The sequence below is a fragment of the Hemicordylus capensis genome, chromosome 4 (genome assembly GCF_027244095.1).
Source record: "Hemicordylus capensis ecotype Gifberg chromosome 4, rHemCap1.1.pri, whole genome shotgun sequence".
NCBI lineage: Eukaryota > Metazoa > Chordata > Lepidosauria > Squamata > Cordylidae > Hemicordylus > Hemicordylus capensis.
Genome location: NC_069660.1, coordinates 309,059,502 through 309,078,288, shown reverse-complemented (window position 1 = coordinate 309,078,288; position 18,787 = coordinate 309,059,502). Strand labels below are relative to the sequence as shown.

General features: G+C 47.1%; 1 protein-coding gene across 7 annotated transcripts in view; it reads left to right on the top strand.

Moving 5' to 3' along the window:
• ZFAT (zinc finger and AT-hook domain containing) overlaps positions 1-18,787 on the top strand; it is a 133,551-nt gene that overhangs the window by 25,525 nt on the left and 89,239 nt on the right. For all 7 annotated transcript variants that reach the window (XM_053248968.1, XM_053248962.1, XM_053248961.1 and 4 more), the window contains exon 4: positions 9,245-9,418. In XM_053248968.1, the coding sequence (XP_053104943.1) occupies positions 9,245-9,418 (174 nt within the window). The remainder of the gene's footprint in view (positions 1-9,244; positions 9,419-18,787) is intronic.

Here is an 18,787-nt window from a genome sequence, read left to right as displayed (position 1 = left end):
CATGATCATCACAATTATAACAAATTAAGGCTTGACTTCTCTCGCTTTGCATGTAATGCGTCTGTCTCATATATCAGTTTCACCTTTTAATTTGCATTACTGAAATTAATGGACTTTTGCACGATATTCTAATTTTCCGAGTTTCACCTGTAACTGCGGATGGACCTCCCTAGATGAGCTCCATAGGCAGCAATTTAGGTTTAGATTAGAATTTAAATTAGGATGTGAGACTGGGACCTCTTCTGTCTCCTGCCATATAATTCTCTGACTCATATCCTTAAGAACATAAAAGCAACCATGCTGGATCAGGCCCAAGGCCTATCTAATCCAGCATCCTGTTCCACACAGTGGCCCACCAGATGCCCCTGAGAAGCCCACAGGCAAGAGGTGAGGGCATGCCCTCTCCCCTGCTTTTGCTCCCCTACAACTGGCATCTAGAAACATCCTGTCTCTGAGGCTGGAGGTGACCTATAGTCACTAGACTTCATAATACTGAGTTCGGCACTCTCAGTTTTTGGACAGGAGTCTTTTGCATCCCTGTCTGAAAACACCAGGGTCTGAGCCCTGGAGTCTTCTGCATGGAAATCAGAAGAGCTTTCACGACTGAGCTATACCCGTTTCCTGAAGTTTAATTGTGGAAACCCAGATTCAAATGTAAATCTCTGCACTAAAAGACAACAGCAACAACATCATGCAGATATTGTGTCTATGCAACGTGTAAAGCTATTTTTAGAGGACTTGAAGGTGTGTGCATACCTTCACCAGTGTGTACACGCCAGAACACACTGGCATATTGGCACATTTTTTAGGGATCTTGAAGATGGTGTACCAGTTGGGGAACTGACAGTTGTAGGCAGTCACACTAGACTTTTTCTCAGCTCTCCTCTGTGGCAACTTGACATTTTCCTGCTCCATAATAAAATGATTGGTTTTAGGCATTTGGAAGCTCTAGATGGGCTTTGCTGTCTTTCTGTTATTATTTTCTTCTTCTGTCGTCATCAAACATATTTAGCACCACCAAACCGGAACACTTTTTGCCCCTCCTTCTCTGTGGCCCTCCTGCAGATATTGGCCTACAACTCCCATCCTTCCTGACCATTGGCCGTTGCGACTGGAGACGATGGGAGTTACAGGCCAACCACAGCAGGAGGGCCACAGTTTGGGGCCCCTGCTCTCCTCCCACAAGTCCCTGTGCTGTTTCCCCTTTCTCATTGCCCATCAAGTTGCCTTGTACCACGTCAAACCATTTGCCTTCAAGCTAATAACTGGCTACTCTCACCGCCTAGAGCTGTACATGTCAGGTGGTATAAAAATACGACAGATAGAAAGATAGATAAACACTCTGGCTTGCAGCAGCTCTCTAGATCTTCCGGCAGCTGTGTATTTCCAGACCTTGTACCTGATATCCTGTAGCCTAGAGATGCCAGGAATGGCTCCTTGGATCTTCTGCACCCGGACCGTGTCCTCTGCTGCTGTATGGTGGCGCTCCCTCTTCTGCACTGCAGCTCTGCTTCAGCTGGGGAAGGGAAGGGAAGAGGCTCGCCCATCGCCATTCTCAAGCTGCAGTCAGTTTTCTCAGGCAACCAAATGGCTGGCTGGCCGGCCAGCTCTGAAACTACCACCCGTGGTAGCAGCATCCGTAGCCTGGGTGCTCAGCATGCGGCTGCTCCTTGGCGTTTCCCGCGGAGCTGGCACATAAATAAATAAAACTTGTTCTACTTAAATATTGATATCCCGCCTTTCCGGCTCACAAATGAGATGCTCAAGGTGGCTCTCAGAGAGATTAAAAACAAAAGGCAACAAGGCAAATTGGGGAGCACAAGTGATGGGCAGCAAAATGCTAAGCGCAAACCAGACCATAAGCCTGACAGCACAAAAGCAGTATCTGCAAGGGAAGGAGCCCACCTGATCTCATGGGGTAGGGAGTTCCACAGCCCGGGCACCAAGAGTTGCAAAGCTCTCTCCCTCTCCTTGCCAAGTGTATGTGTGGTTGGTAGGCCAGAAGGCAAAGTCTGTCCCGAAGAGCTGAATAAATGGGCAGGAAGATGCAGAAGGAAATGGTGACCATCAACAAATCTCACACAGACCACTTCTGCAGTCCCATTACAGGCAAAAGCACTCCTGATTTTGTGCAAATCTTGCAAAATAATTGCTTGCCCTGTTCTCTCCCCCCACCACCCTTATATTGTAACAATGCTTAGCATCCGTCAGAGGTCCAGAAGTAAAGAGGGTAGCATTAGCAACAAAGAATAATAATGCTCCAATGGAGAGCAGGTCCAAAGCTTGCCAATTAAGGGACCGATAGATGTGTTGGAGATTCACCAGGGAGCCCCTCCGATTAAGAATGCACCGCACAACATCACATGGCAGAAGCACCAATTAGGGACCCCGATGAGAGAATCTAGATGGCTGGAACAGCCTAGCTTGCAGTGTGTCAAACATACTGATTCACTGTCATTGACAGCCGCCTTGCTCATCAATAGAGATGTGAACATCCCATAAATGCTGTCTAAATACAGATGCAGCATAGCATCAAATTACTCTGTGCATGCCGCACTGGGAATTAAATTGCAGAGATCTGGATACAGGAGGTCAGTTTATTAGTTTGCCAAATCAAAGTGCCAGCTGTTCAAACGGATTGCTTAATGTTCCTTAGCAAGGAAAAGAGCAGGAGTGAAGACTATTCATCTCAATCAGGCGATCGCGGGGAGGCAGATGCTTCCCCCCTGTCCTGGAAAAATGTTTGTTTTAGTCATTGTCAGTGGAGCTGTGGGTTTGATGTTCACCCCAAACAGCTTGCAAAGAGAGGCAGAGAGCCGCGGAGGCCATGAGAAATCCAGTTGGTTGAAACCAAAGCACTCAAACAGATGTGGCTTTGAGTGTCAGATGAGAAGGCTGACGCTGGTTGTCTCTATCAGACCGTTGATCAGGCTGGCGAATGGTAAGGTAGGCAGAAGAATTTGACTTGTGACCAACTTGGCACCCACTGATACGATGTGACCTTTTGCAACTGCCTTCATGTGTTATCCAAGTTGTAGCTTTTCCTCCCATGCAAAATAACAACCAAAACAAAACAAAAACCACACACCACACAACAAAAGCACCAGAAAACCTTTTTGGAGAAGGGCATGTTTCATTGCAATCCTACAAGACATTGAACTCTATGTATGAAGCTTTCTTATCGTCGGACTGCTGGTCCATCTTGCCCAGTAGTGTCTGCTCTCCAGAGCTTTCCTGCCATCAGCGTGCTGCTTCAGTCTTTTAACTGGAGATGGTGGGGACAGAACCTGGGACCTCCTGCATGCAAAGCGTGTGCTCTGCCATGGACCTATGGTACCAGGTGTTCCCAGCACTGGTTTTCTACATGTCGCGTCAAGCCTGGTTGCCTTTGTCAGTCTGTCTCAACTATGGGGTGACATGAAAACACACTGGTGAGGTATGCTGAGCGATCCAGAGGTCGTCCCACTCACCTGCTTTTAAAGCATTAAAATTGCTGGGCCGGGAACTGGAGGGTGGGTGGAGGTGAGAGCCATCAAATAGTCTGGCGAAAAGCAGGGTGGGGCGGCATGCATTTTTAAAGTGCCCTTATGCTGTATCTCCTCTGTCGAGGCTCTTCCATCAGCCCCATTCACCCCCACCCTCACACACACACACACACAGCCAGTTCTGCTTATGTTCTGATTGCCCTGGGAGACAGAGGGGGACGCTTTCCTAGGCAAAAGAAAGTTGGGCAACAAGATACAACTGCCAGGTCTACTGCTGATCGGGTGGGCTGCCTGCAGAGTGATGGTGTCCCATCCCTGCAATCCTGCTTTCTCTTCCCATTGTCCCTTGTTTTTGAAAGGGCGAAGTAGCTTCCTCCTTTCAGAGTTCAGCTGCGGAGCTGAATCCATGGAAAACCTCACTGACTGATGAGTGGCTTGCTTTTGTGCCTGCCATTTGCTTATTTCTCTCCTTTCACACAGACTTGGGCCGTCACTGCATTGTCTGTTATTTTTGGCAAGCCCCCCTCACAAACCCCAACAGGCTCCTCTTTGCTGAGCAATTTGAACTGCTCGTTCTGTCTTGTCATGGATTTGTTCCATATGGTAATTTCTTGGCTTCGCAAAGCTGCTGAACTCCTGCTTTGGCCTCTGCAGAATAGCTGCTTCTCCTCCCTTGACTGCTCTCATCTCCTTTCCCCGTTCATGCATGGGATGCTGGCAGCTGTAGGGCCAGGATTTGGGCAGCTTCCCCATGCTTGCCCTGTTCTGCCTGCCCCCTTCAGCTTCCTGTATTGTTTCCTCTTTGCATTAAACATTGTGGGGATTGTGGGTGTGTGTTTTAACCAATCTTGCAGTGAATAAATATGAAAGGAATACTAATCATCATCAGTCAGCTAAGTAGCAACAAGTTGTCATTAAAAAAAAAACTGTTGTAATTTGCTGAGCCATTCTTCATTTTTTAAAAAATTCATGAACGTTGACCATTCATCCTTTGAAACGCTAAAAATTCAATCTGGCTGGTGGGCAGAGATGCAGCCCATCAGCGAGAGGGAGAATTTGCTGCAGTTACTACCAGATCAAGCCCTCTTCTCTGACAAAAATCTCTCTCTCTATAATTCTCCTGAATGTACCCATCACTAATCCCATGTGTGGCAGCTCTCGCGAGAGTTTGCGAGCAGCTGCCTGGGGGATTGGGATGGGGAGACAGTGGCGGTGGCAGCCGGTCGGCCAGAGGAGGCAGCGGCGGGCCGGTCCAGCCGACAGGAGCAGGTGGTGTTGGTGGGCAGCCCGGCCACTGGGAGGAGGAGGTGGGCCGGGCTGGTGTGGCTGGAGGGAGCAGGAGGTGGTGGCGGGCCGGCGTGGCCACCAGGAGGAGGTGGCCACTACCGGGAGTGGGTGGGAGGAGGTGGTGGGCTGGCTTTCCGGCTGGCCTGACGGCCAGAAGAAGTGGGCAGGGGGGAAGCGGCCGGTTAGTGTGCCAGGGGGCGGGGCGCGGCAGAAGCAGCAACGGTGGTAGGTGGGCCTGCCGGAGGCGCAGATGCTCTGCGCCCAGCTCAGCTAGTGGGAGATATTTCAGCTGAGTGCATCAAACATTCTGATACTCATGTAGGCCTTGAAAAAGCCCATTTTGGGTCCAGCGACATGAGAACTGCTTGCTGGATCCAGTCTAAGGTCCATTTAGTCTAGCCATTTCTTTTCAACAGTAGGCAGCCAGCGCGCACTGGGAAGCTCTCTTGCAAAGCAAAATGAAGTTGGCCATCCCTTGTTTACTTTCAGTAACTAATAACCCGAGTCCTGAAGCCTGGGAACGCTGGCTTTCCTATTAAGCCGTCATAGCTAAAAAGAAAAAAGGGCAGACCTAACAACCCATCCATTCCAACCCTTGGGCTCGTATACTCCCTCCTGGTCCCATCATGTTCTCTTTTCCTCCTTAATGTCCTTCATCAAGAACATCAGTTACAGTTCTCTGTCCCCTGTTCCCTGCTAACTGAGCAAAGAGGCACCTTTTAAAAGTGGTGATTCTCTTTATTTAGCAGGGGGAGAGTGGCTGGCCCTATCCTACCCCAGCACAGCACCCCTCCGGTGTCTGTTGCTGGTGTCTTTCTTATGTTTTTTTTAAAAAAAGATTGTGAGCCCTTTGGGGACGGGGAACCGTTTAACTAACTTACTCATTTACTTATTTATTTATTTAAACCGCTTTGGGAACTTGGGTTGAAAAGTGGTATATAAATATTCATCGTATTCATATTTTCTGTGGCGTCCAAGCAAAGCAAACTGTAGTGTGGACAAAACATAGTTTGTCTGCAAATCAGCATTAGAACTGTGCTTTAAGCCAGCGGTTTTCCAGCTTCTTTTCTCATGACCCAGTTGAAAGCAGTCACTTATCCCTGTGACCCAAAATAATAATTTATTCTCATAAGAGTTTTCATAAGATCACAGAAGGGCAATATATGCTATTTAAAGTACTTAACATTTAACTGTCACGTTTAAGAGATCATAAAAATTTTAATTAACAAGGAACCCAGTGCCTAAAACTTCATGATCCAGTTCTGGGTTGTGACCTGTACTTTGAAAATTGCTGCTTTAAACCAGTTTCGAAGTATGGTTTGTTCAGTTCAGTTCAGATATAATGGCAAACTTTTGCAAAAGCAGGAAGTTAGGGCTGGAGGTCAGAGTAGATGAGCTCAATAAAGCACAATAATCAAATGCTGGTTTCTGTGGCAATTAATTTCATATATTAGGCTCTGCATTTAAAAAAAAAGTCAATAGTGGACCTGCTGTCGATCAGTTTTATTGGATGGCCCCAAGAACTAATATTTTGAGAGAAAGGAAGAGGAACATTCTTTCCCCCCACCTTCTTCATACCCCTCTGCTTTTCATATTATAAATCTCTATCATGCCTCCCCTTAGTCTCCCCCTGCCCTAGATTTAAAAGCCTCAGCTTCTTTATGCTTTTGTCATAGGAAAACGTTGCAAGACCTTGATTATTTTAGTTGCCCTTTTTCTAGATTTTTTTTTTTACAGGTTTGTGGTTTGTTTGTTTTTTAACTGAGAGAGGTTGAATCAACTGCACAAAGTCTTCTAAATGTGGGTGCACAGTAGGTTTATTTAATGGCTTATCTTCAATTCTTGTCCTAATAATTCTTAACACTGCTGCCACAGCACACTGAGAAGACATTTTAAATTAAGCTTTTTGCTGTGACCCCAAGGTCTCTTTCCTGGATAATTAGACTCAATCAGTGTTAAAGATAATTATTGGTAGCTGGAATTTGTCAAGGCACCATGGCATACCTTGATCATGTGCTAGAAGCACAATCCCTATCATGGATTGGTGCTGGCAGACTTTGGTAGGTCTTGGAGAGACTGCCTTTTTGGCAAGGCAGGAGAGTAGGTTGGAAGCTGGTGAATCCAGCAGAGCCATTTTACACATTAACAAGCCAAAGTTTGCTACTGAGTGTACTCTCAACAAGAAGCCGCAACCAATCCTGGTTCTCTCATGAGCATACCTGTATGATTATTATTTATTATTATTTATTCAATTTCTGTACCGCCCTTCCAAAATGGCTAAGGGCGGTTTACATTAAAAACAACAACAACAAAACGATTAAAATAAATTGACAGTTAAAAACAGAGATTATAAAACCCCATAAAACAATAACAATTAAAACATTCAAAACAGTTTAAAAACCAGGTTACAATATTAAAACCATTTACAACAATTTAAAAATCCTAGAAGGCAAGGCCAAACAAAAGGAGGGCTCTCCTGAAGGTCAATAAAGAATTCAAATCATGGATTTCTGTAGGGGAGTGCATTCCACAGTCCAGGAGCGGCTGCAGAGAAGGCCTGCCTTTGAGTCGCCACCAGACATACCGGTGGTAACTGAAGGCAGACCTCCTCCGATGACCTTAACATGAGGTGAGAATCATGCAGAAGGCGGTGTTCTCTAAGATAACCTGGACCTAAGCCATTCAGGGCTTTAAAGGTAATAACCAGCACTTTGTATTTTGCCTGGAAACATATCGGCAGCCAGTTCAGCTGTTTCAAAACAGGAATTATATGGTCTCTCTGGGTTGCCCCAGAGCCCAATCCAGCTGCTGTATTTTGAACTAACTGAAGTTTCTAAACTAGGTACAAAGGCAGCCCCACGTAGAGCACATTGCAGTATTCAAGCCGGGAGGTTACCACCTGGTGCACCACTGTTTTGACATCGTCCTCTTCAAGATATGAGATACTATTCTCATATCTGTAGGCGCTTTTTTGCAAGATTTATGTCTTACATTTTCAGACACACATCTAAATCTTAGGTTATGCCCCCCCATTTTTTTAGGGGGGGGGAATGTTGGGGGGAGCTGCTTATTGTGCTTTGCTGCTTTCCCTGAGATGCGCGGTGCCCTCGGAATGCCTGAAAATTGACCCAAATCGCCAATTTTGGGTTGATGGGAGCCATTTTGTGGCTCCTACAAACAAAATGATGGCCGGAAATGACGGCCCCCCCGCCCCAATGTATTCTGAGGTTGGGTGTCTTTTTCCCGACCACGGATATTGAATCCGCAGATAACGAGGTTCTACTGTACTTCCAAACCATCACCACGCTGCCGCTGGCACTGTGATCCAGCTTATCACATGGAGAACCTATCTCCTAGCCAGGCATTCTGGCGTCACTTCTATCTAGGGCCATGTGCATTGGATAAAACTGCATGTTTGACTAGCTTTTGTTGAGGAAACTAACTGTATTGTCACAGCCCACCTGTGCCTGCTCCAGATTTCAGGGTAGATGTTCAAACTCTGAAATAAGTGGGTCTTAGGAGAACATAACAGATGTTATGGTTTACTTGTTTTGTTCACAATAAAAATAAGGAAAACATACAAAGAGTCCCCGGATGTTCTTGCTATTCATGTGTTCCAGTTTCTTAACAGCGAACCCTATGAATGGGAGGCTTGATGTGTGAGCACTGGAAGAGATTCCCATCAGGGGATGGAGCCGATCTGGGAAGAGCAGAAGGTTCCAAGTTCCCTCCCTGGCAGCATCTCCAAGATAGGGCTGAGCGAGACTCCTGCCTGCAACCTTGGAGAAGCCGCTGCCAGTCTGTGTAGATAATACTGAGCCAGATGGACCAATGGTCTGACTCAGCATATGGCAGCTTTTTATGTTCCTATGACAATGGAGGGAAGGGGGAGCACACAAGCTCACAACCCCCCAAGGGTTATTCTCCTAGGGGAAAACCGTGGTTTCTTACGTTGTGTCCAAACTGGGCCACTATGTGATGCATCGTGGGAGAGACTTGCTGCACAAGTGTGGCAGGGCGGCTGTCAGCCATTACCAGGCCCATGATCCCCTCTACTCCTGTTTCTGCCCCTAATATCCCTTGCACACCCCAAATAGCAATGCAGTTGTCGTCCTCCCTTCCCCTCTGCCGCTGCTTTTATTAATGCACTCTCAAATGGCATTTCCATAAAAATAGCATCACTTTGCTGCCTTACTCATGGCTTGAACTGCAGCCTTTGAATTAAAAACCCTTTTTTTTGGTCCTAAAATTTGCTTCCTCTTGTTTCTTGATTTTGATATTACAGCTCCCCACCAGCACCATCAGACACAAAAAAGTGCACAAGAGACAGAAACTTATAATTTTTGCAAGTCGGTTTCCCTTTTGACAAAATGATGGAATATATCCCACCACTCTATTGATGGTGTAAGCTGCTGTAAAGAAGAAGAATACCGAAGATCCCCTTTTTATGTATGCTTCTGTTTGCTCTTCAGGTAATGATTCTGACGTTGACCTTGACAGGAGGGAAGATGAGCGGGAAAAAGCACCCAAGAGGCAGCGGCCACAGAGAAACGAAAAGAGCCTTTCCGCAAAGGAAGCAGACCAGGTCTCAGGAGCCAAAAATCCTATTATAAGTGTGGTTTTGACAGCCCACGAAGCTATTCCAGGTAACCATAACTGTTCACTTTTAGAAACAGGATATTATTGATTCCGAAGGTGGTTTTTTTAGACTATGACGGAGAGCTACAAACATTTGGGATCTAAAGGCGCTCCTGTTATTCTCTTTATGGTTTTCCTCTTGCCTAACTAAGTGAAGGTGTCTTAGATTCTCTGTGTTTTGGCAGTTGTGCTTCAAAACACAGAGAGGCGGGCCTCACGATTAGGGATGAGCGAAATGTTCTGTCCCCGAAACGATTTGTGCCCGAAAATGGCCATTTCAGGTGATTTGTCAACAAAACAAATCACCTGATTGCATTTCCAAAACGATTTGTCCCCGGATTGAATCACCCCTGCTTCGATGCCGAAGTATTTGTAGTTTCGGGACTCCATTTTGTGGTGATCTCTGAGTCTCTCTCTGCTTTCTGTTTCCTTGCCATCTCTTTAAATTGCTCGCGCGTCCAGCCTTCCAGTGGTGCATGTAGGCATGATCTGACCAGCTGATGACTCCCTCTCCTTGTTCCCTATTGGCTCTTCTCCTTCTTGCCACTCCTTGCTGACCCCACATTGGCCGGGGGAAGGGGCAAGGCTGGGTGGGCTTTTCAGGTCGCCATTCTGCCTTTCTGTTTCAGTGTGCAGCTGTTCTTTATATTGCATGCCTCAGGTTGCTTGCCATGATGATCATGCCATGCCATGCCATGCTTTGGGGTTGCAGCAGGGCAGCGCGGGGCTTTGGGGTTGCAGCAATTGAATTTAAAAAGTTATGTGTGTTGTTTGTGGTTTGTTGTTGTTTCACACTGTTGTGTGTGGATAAATTGCATTTCTGAAGGGGATGTGAATGTGCGTGACCAAAACTTGTTCTTTGCAAAGCTCTGCGGGTGTTGTAGATGTGTGATGTTGATGTTATTTTGGGGGGAGAAGAGTGCGTTGGGTGGTAGTGCCCCAATGGGTGCCTGCTACCACCTAGGTTTCAGAGTGATTGGCAAAGGGCTCAATATTATTTGATTTTTGAAATGAAGTTTACGCGTCTTTAAGGTTTTTCTCCATAAAGAAGCATGGAGGTGTCAGCAGCCCCATAACTGCACTTGGGAGGTGATGGGGTGGCCCAGAGCGAGTGGTGGTGTAGTGCACAGAGGGTGCCAACCACCCCCATGGCTTGATAACCCATGGTATACTGGGTTCTGTTGTTTTGGAGGTGTTCTGAGTGTAGATTCTCTGGTAGCATATGAGATTTTCAATGAGAAACCATGAATCCACTCTCATTTGCTATTGCTAGCAGAGAATCTGCACTCATAACACCTCTAAAACAGCAGAACCCAGTACACCATAGGTTATCAAGCCATGGGGGTGTTTGGCACTCTGTGTGCACTATGCCACCACTCTCTCTGGGCCACCCAAGTGCCCCACAAGTGGAGTTATGGTGCTGCTGAAACTCCCATTATTCCCTCTGGGGAAAATCTTAAAGACACATAAACTTCAAAAAAATTTAAAGCAACCCTTTGCCCACTTTTTTGGAAATTGGGGTGGTAGCCTCCACCAATTAGGCACTACCACCTCACCCCACTCTTTTGGCCCCAGGACCCATTTTTCTGATCCAAATCGATTCGGATCCAAATCGAATCTGGGCTGATTCGGATGGGTCAGATTCGGACACAAATCAAAGTGGGGGTGTTTCAATTCGGGTACAAATCGAATCACAAAAAATTGTTTCATGCACACCCCTACTCATGATCAAAGAGACCTGCCTGGGGAGGGAGAGCGGGCTTAGCCCATTCTCCCCACACACGAGCAGCAGTCGGCTCTGGGCAGCTGCAGCAGCCGCCCACACGACTGCTGGCTCTGTCATAGAGCCGGCTGGGGAGTTTGGGGGCCGCACAGCCCCCAGAAGTTCCAGCATGGCCTACGCAAGCGCACAGGGCATGCTGGAGAGACCCCCAAGCCGGGAAGCTGCTTTTGAGCCTCCTGGCCGGAGGTCTACTCATGAGTAGCCGTGGCAACTTATGAGCAAAAAGAAATGTGTTTCCGGAGTGCTCACTCTGCAAATCCAGTTTAAGGGGAGGGTTACTTTGGTGGGTTAGCCGCCTGGAGGCCACCAGGCTCACCTGCAAACCCGGTGGTTCTCACAGTCAGGAGAAATCGGGCTAGGCTCCCCTAGCCCAATTTCTCCTGAATGTGGGAATAGCTTCAGAGTGTGGCCTTTGAATTGCAAAAATATTGCCAAAGCACAAAAATGCTGCAGCATCCTGAGAACCATGGTTTCTCTTTTGCTAGCCATCAAGACTGCAAAGAGAGAAGGCGGCTGCAAAACCATTGGCTTATTTGTGAGCAGTGTTTCCCTGCATGAACCTGTCTGAAGACTGAGGTCAACAGAGAGGGCCTTGTAGTGCACCTTTTTGCCTACTTAGGTGTGGAGAGGACATGTGGTCAGGCCTTCACAATAGCAGCGGCTGCCTTTGGAACTCATTGCTCAGGGAAGCCTGTCGTTGTAAAGATGGCAAGTGGCAGCAGGTGTGGGGAGGGGGAATGGAGGGCTTGGGGGCAACCAGGTTCCTCTTGCTCCTTCCTTACTGATCTTCAAGTCTCTATTGAAGACTTTTCTTTTTTGTCAGGCTTTTGTCCTGTAGTTGACTTTATTTGTTTTCTGTTAGCTACTTTAGTTTTTAATTTAGAATGCAATCTTTAATGTTGCCCTATTTACATGTTTTTGTACACCACCAGGAGTCTTTAGAGTGGGAAGTAAATTAAATGTTTCTAATAAACAAACAAACAATGCCTGAAACCCACCTTGGGCACCTCTGTATTTTAGTGTGTAGATAGTGGGGAAAGTCTGTCTATCTCCTCTTCTATCCAGCCCCTCTTCTGAAGGTTCTGGATGGTAGCTCATGTACCTATTATGTATTCCTTTTTAAAAAGTATATGTACTAATCCTTTAATATAGCATTATAGTAGTATAGTATAAAATTGTAGTTGTAGCCCATCATTTCTCCACAGAACTCAGGGTGACCTCCAGGGTTTGTCCCAGACATAAAGATGTGCAAGTCTCTTATAATATGCTTGTGAACGCAGATGTGTGCACTCACTTGTGTTGGTTCTGCGCAGCCCCAGAAGCAGCAGTTTGTGTGGAATAATGCATAGTCTTAAACAGTGTCCCCGCTAAGGTGTGTGCATGTGTATCAAAGTTTTGTGATGCCCGCTCAGTTAATTTTAGATCCTGCTCAGATTGAATCAGGAAGGCCCCACTCTGAATGCATGTGCGCACACACTGCCTTGATACTGCCGCCCAGAACAAACCTCATTCTGTGCACAGATGAAAAAAATTATAGGAAACACTGGTTTAAATCTTTGCTGAAAAATTTGGAATGTGGAGGAGAGATGAAGACCAGTGCCACAGTAACTCCTTCCTCCAGATCTTTGTGTGTTGTCATTAGGCCTTTGGGAAGTTGAGGCTAGTAGAGATGTGTAAAACATTTCGACGTCAAAACGGTTTGAGTCGAAATGGGCCGTTTTGAGTTTGAAACAAAACTTCCTTTAAATAAAGGGCCTGTTTTGAGTTTGGAATGTTTCGAGTGCCATCTTGGAGGTCTGGTCTTCCCTCACTGATTGGTTTTCTGGCACCGGCTTCCAATTGGCTTGCATCTCCTTGTTTCTTGGTTGGCTTGTTATCATACAAATCAAGTGTTGTCATGGGTTACTGTGCCCCCATTGGCTTGGGGGTGGAGAGAGGAGGGAAGGGGAATACAATAAAAGAGAGAGTTTAAAAATGTATTCAAAGGGACTTGGGGTGGGGGCAGAGAGAGCCCTTATAGTTTGCCTCTTTAGAAGAGGATTCATCAGGAGAGGAGGAAGGAATCAAGGTTTGATTTTGTGGTTTTCTCATCACTTATCACTTGTAATATGATGTGCTATTGCTGCTGTAAGTATTTGGTTTTGCTAGATCTCAGATTGACAAAGACAGAACTTTGGTGCCTGTCTGCCTTGAGTTATGGTTTGTTTTGTTTGTGAGTTAGAGTTGAGGTGAGAAACTGACAGTGGCAGCTGTGTGTGTGTGTGTGAGAGAGAGAGAGAGAGAGAGATTTTGTTGATTGCTGTGATGAGCTCCATGTCTGGCCTTGAGACTAACCTGTGCTTCACTCACTGCTCTGGTCTGCTCTGCAATCTGCATTGCAAAGTGTGCTCAGTCGAAATGTGGCTAAAGTTGCTGTAGAGCTTATGGCTAGGTTTGTTGCTGCTGAGGGTGCTGCTGTGGCAGCTGTTGCAATACTAGAAAGTAGTCATAATTGTGTGTGTGAAAGAGCAGAGCAGGCACTGTGGCTGGAAGTGGATTCTGGGTCAGTGATTCTTTTTTTGGCCATTTTTGGACTGTGTTTGAAATGTGTGCTCTGTCTTGAGAGGGACAGATTCCATTCTACTGTATGTTTCTGCAGTGTTTTTCAAGGCAGGGTTGCAAAATGCAATTGCAATGCAGAACTTGTGTGCAGTGCACTCTGTAAGTGCTGCTTGTTCCAGCCATACGGAACAAAGCTCAAAAGACCCCATTGTTACCCATGGGTAGCTCCTAGGGGCACCAAAGTGGTTGTGTGGTAGGGCATGATGAGTGCTCTTTACCACTCAACCCACAAAAGAAATAGGCGAGCAGGCGATTCTTAACACATTTTTAACCTTTTCCCAAACCTTTCATAGGATCCTATGGGGAAAGGTTTAAAAACAAAACAAAAAACTCCCCGATTGCCCATTACTTTAGTGGGTTGGGTGATAGGTAACACCTATCATACCCTACCGCCCAACTCACTTTGGTGTCCTTAGGGGCTACCCAAAGGGAACAGTAGGATGTTTCAGTTTTCCCCATTGTTCCCTTTGGCCAAAACACTCAGCACGTTTCAAGTTTTGTTTCGGTGAAACAACCGATTCGAACATTGTTTCTATGAAATGTTTTGGCCATTTGTCTTGAAACAAAATGCAAAATCCGTTTTGTGCACATCCCTTGAAGAAGTGCAGTGCTTCCCTCTCCCTCGCCCCATGCAATGTTAGGTCTCATGCTGTTGGCTCAGTGTCAGTCAGGTCTTCAGGTCCAGTGTTTGTGTCAGAGGAACGAAGAAATGGGTTAGCCTTTGCACACCTTGGCAAGGATCCAAAGGCTGTCTGTCCCTCACTCTCATTGGCTTCTTTGATGTGTCTAGAGACTTTTAGGCTGCTATCGCTTTTTTCCTTCCATAAACCCATAAAGACATTGCCTAAATAACTTCCTTACCCTAGAGAGTTCTACTCAGTGAAAACAAGGTTTATTCTTTGCAGTTTGTTGTTGGCATGTGTAATCTAAAATCATGTTTTTTCCTCTTCCTGACTATACTAGATCATAGGTAAATTGAACAGAAGAGCAGGTTCATCTTGTTTAAGCTGCAAGAATTTTTATTATGCCTTAACACTCCGTGGCAAGCTTTCATCTGAGATGAATACATTTCACAAATGCCCCTTTATTCTTCCGATGTTCTGTAATAAAACCCTCATAGAAAATGCCATGTAAGCGTTTTATCAATTGGAAGAACGGACGGGAAAAAGACAGAATATTATTAGAGGCCTCTTTCCCCCCCCCCCCCGATATTGAGAGGGGTATCCTGCACCGACAGCATGTCTCCACTTCTAAAAAAGTGAGACGCTTGCAAAACTTTTATATTAGCTGTTCTATCCACTTTCATTCAGTGCTACGTAGGGCTGTGTTTAGAGGTATTCTTTATCTATCAACGGTTACTAGCAACTAGTAGCCCTCTATCAACGGCTACTGGTTGGAGGGCCATCTCCAGCCTCAAAGGCAGGATGCCTCTGAGTACCAGTTGCAGGGGAGCCACAGCAGGAGAGAGGGCATGCCCTCAACTCCTGCTTGTAGGCTTCCAGTGGCAACTGGTGGGCCACTGTGTGAAACAGGATGCTGGACTAGATGGGCCTTGGGCCCAATCCAGCAGGGCTGTTCTTATGTTCTTAACTGGGTTTCAGTCAAATTATTTCCAGCAAATCTGCATGCTTTTGATTTTTCCAGTGCAAAGAAGTCAGACTTCGTTCCTGTTATTAAGATGAATGTGAATGCGTATGAAGGTGTTGGCTGATGTGAGAAGTAGCATTAATCCATAGAATAAACTATCAGCTTTCCCTGGAAGTCTTGGAAGGGTTCTGCACTGTAACCATAACATTCTCTTGCCTCAGATTACTATGAACTTCATGGATACGACCTTTTGATGTCCATATGATGCACTATTGGAATATTGGACAAACCAGTAGAAAATACATTCATAGTTTTTGGTTGAATGTATGCCCAGATCTAGACTTCCCACATGAGTGGGTTCCCCATTGCTCAAATGAAGTAGATGAGATAACTATGTTTGTTTGTGCACTGAAACTAACTAGAGATTGATTCTGAGAGCTGATTGTGTTAGTTGTAGATTTGGTCTCAGGCCAAGGTCACATAGATTCAGTGTTGTGTGAGTGTACAACAATACCTTTGCAAAGGTTTTTCTTTCTGTCTTATTCTACGTAGCAAAACTGCAAACAAATTCCTGCCCATTCATCTTGATGGACAGTCTTGTTAATAACTCAACTTATTCCAACTAGGGATGTGTAGAATGTTTCAATGGTGAAACATTTTGTATCAAAATAGGTCATTTTGAATGTTTCGAGCTCAAAACAGAACACCCTTTAAATAAAGAGCCTGTTTCAAGCTTGGAGCAGAACAACTCAGTTTCGATCAAAACTTTTCAATGTTTTGAAAACTATTTTGGAGGTCTGTCTTTCCCTTTCTGATTGGTTGGCTTGTTATTGTACAGATCAAGTGTTGTCATGGGCAACTGTGCGCCTGCAGGAGGGAGGCCAAATGAGAGGGTTTCAAAATGTATTTAAAGGGACTGGGAAGCAGAGAGAGCCTTTATAGTGTGCCTCTTTTGAAGAGGAAGCATCAGGAGAGGAGGGAAGATCATCAGAGACTGCAACAGCAGAGAGCAGACCTGGTCTGCCTGTCCCAGTGCCTGTCCCAGTGGAGAGAGAGATAGACAGAGAGTGCCTGCTAGTTTATATCCCCCCCTTTTGTAGTGCTAACTGCTCCCCTCCTCCACCCACTTCTTAATTGTACTAGCAGCCCCAGTGGCTTTAACTGGTTGTTGTTGTGGAATTTTTCTTCTTCTGTGGATTTTTTCTTCTATTTGTGCAGCCAGCCGCCAGTGGCTTTAATAACTGGTGTGCTGTGCTGACTATTTTTCTTCTTTTCTTTTGCAGCCCTAAGCTGCACCTTTGCTGCTGCTGTATGCCTGGATTGGACTTCATTTTTTGTTTTTTGTAGGTTGGTGTATTCTGTGACTTCTGTCTGGTGTCCAGCCTGCCAGCCTCTCTGTTTCCCTGGTGTTTTGAGGGGGGTTCTCCCCCACCTCCACCAGCTATTTCTCTTTTGAAGTTGTGGGTGGGTGCCTGCCTGCCTGCCTGTTATCCACCTTCCCTGTCCCCAGTTGTTGAGTCCCATTGGCTGCTCGGCCCAAGTGCCTCTGAGAGCAGCTGGACTCCAGCAAAAGATGCCAGAAGGTAAGCCCTCCCCCTCCCCACAGTCAGGTTAGAGTTCTTTAAATAGGGCCTAGTTTGGAGAAGGGATTAGGTACTAATAGGAGAGGTGAATTAACTTATGAGAGGCCACGGCAATTCCTTCCCCTTCCCTTTGACTTACCCCATTGTTGCTCGTCCCCCACCCCTCATAAAGCCAGCTTCTTTATTTGGGGCTTCTGTGTATATACTCCAGTACTATAGATTGGGGATGTGGACAGAACCGGCAGGGGGAGGCTCGAGGTTGGAGGGGGACACCTTTAAGAGTGGGGGGAGGGTGCTCTTACCCCTCCCGCCACATCTCCCCCACTGGCGCTGCAGTTTAAAGGGTCTGGTGGGGCGGCAGCGTACCTCCCTGCTGCCCCATTTCCTCGTCAGACCGGAAGTGCTGGGTACACATGCGTGCACCCGATCATTTCTGGTCCAACAGGGCAGCAGGGAGGTACACTGGTGCCCCACTGGACCCTCCCCCACCCTTAAAGGTATCCCCTCTCCACCTTTGAACTGGCTCAAACGCCAGTCCACGGAACCAGTCTGGCACTCCTAGAATGGAATGCCAAATGGTTCCCTGCACATCCCTCCTATAGATAGCGCTGTGTGTGGGGCACACATAACACAAACAGACCACTCCCGACCACATACCCCTTTTAAACATAACTGCCTTAAAGGCGCTTCTACTCCCCACCCCCTGTCCCATCAGAGTTAGGGCTTGAATTTAAAAAAGCCCAAGATGTCCAGGAGGGTGAAAGGCAGAGGCAGGAGCAGAGTGGCAGTCAGAGAGAGGGGTGATGCTGGTCATGGTGGGCAACGACAAGAGGGGCCGACTCCCCCCGTCGTCCGCACTGCTGTGCACAGGCTCACCTTTCCGGAGGAGGGAGGTCCTGCAGTGGTGGCTGAGCTAGAATTAGCGGGAAGGTCCATCCCTGTCAGGGCATAAGCTCTTCCCATGGCAGCAGAGGAGGAGGTGATTGTGTTGGCTGCTAGCCGAACCACGTCAGTCTCACCATCCTCCCGAATCCCCTCTGTCAGTGTGACACCCCCCCCCCCCGACTGAGGATGAGCAGGAGGAACTCATTCCACTTCCTGGACCTTCTCAGCCCAGACCGAGGGCGGTGCTGGTGGTGGCCCCCAGAAGGAACCAGCAGCCCCAGTACCACCACCACCACCAAAATGGGGCTGGACCAGCTCTGATTGCAGCATGGTGTTGGACCACTTTGAGCTGTGCCCTGGTGATCCAACCCTTGCTGTCTGTACTCACTGCAGGGCACAGATCAGCAGGGGGAAATACCCTAAGCATCTTGGGACATCGGGGATGTCTGCAACTGCAACTGCATTACCCAGTCTGCAACTGCATTACCAGTAGAGATGTGTATGGAACTGGTTCAGAGGCACTTTATGGGCCTCTGAATCGGTTCTAATGAACAGCAATTCCATCGGTTTGAATGAACAGCAATTCCATCGGTTTGAAGGTGGGGAGGATGTCTTGAAGGGCAGGGGAGGACGTACTTATCCCTCCCGCCAATTCCCCCCAACCAGCGCTCCATTGTAAACCAGTCCGGTGGGGCAGCAGCGTACCTCCCTGCTTCCCCGTCCCCTCGCCGGACTGGAAATAAGTGGGAGTACCCAGTGCATGTGCGCATCCGCCCCACTGGAATGGAGCACTGGTGGTGGTGGTGGTGGTGGGGAAAACAGCAGGAGGGCTAAGTGCACCCTCCCCTACCCTTAAAGTTATCCCCCCCAACCGTTGAACTTCCCCACGCCAGTTCAGTGCACATCCCTATTACCCAGGGAGCCCTGTTCCTGCTGGC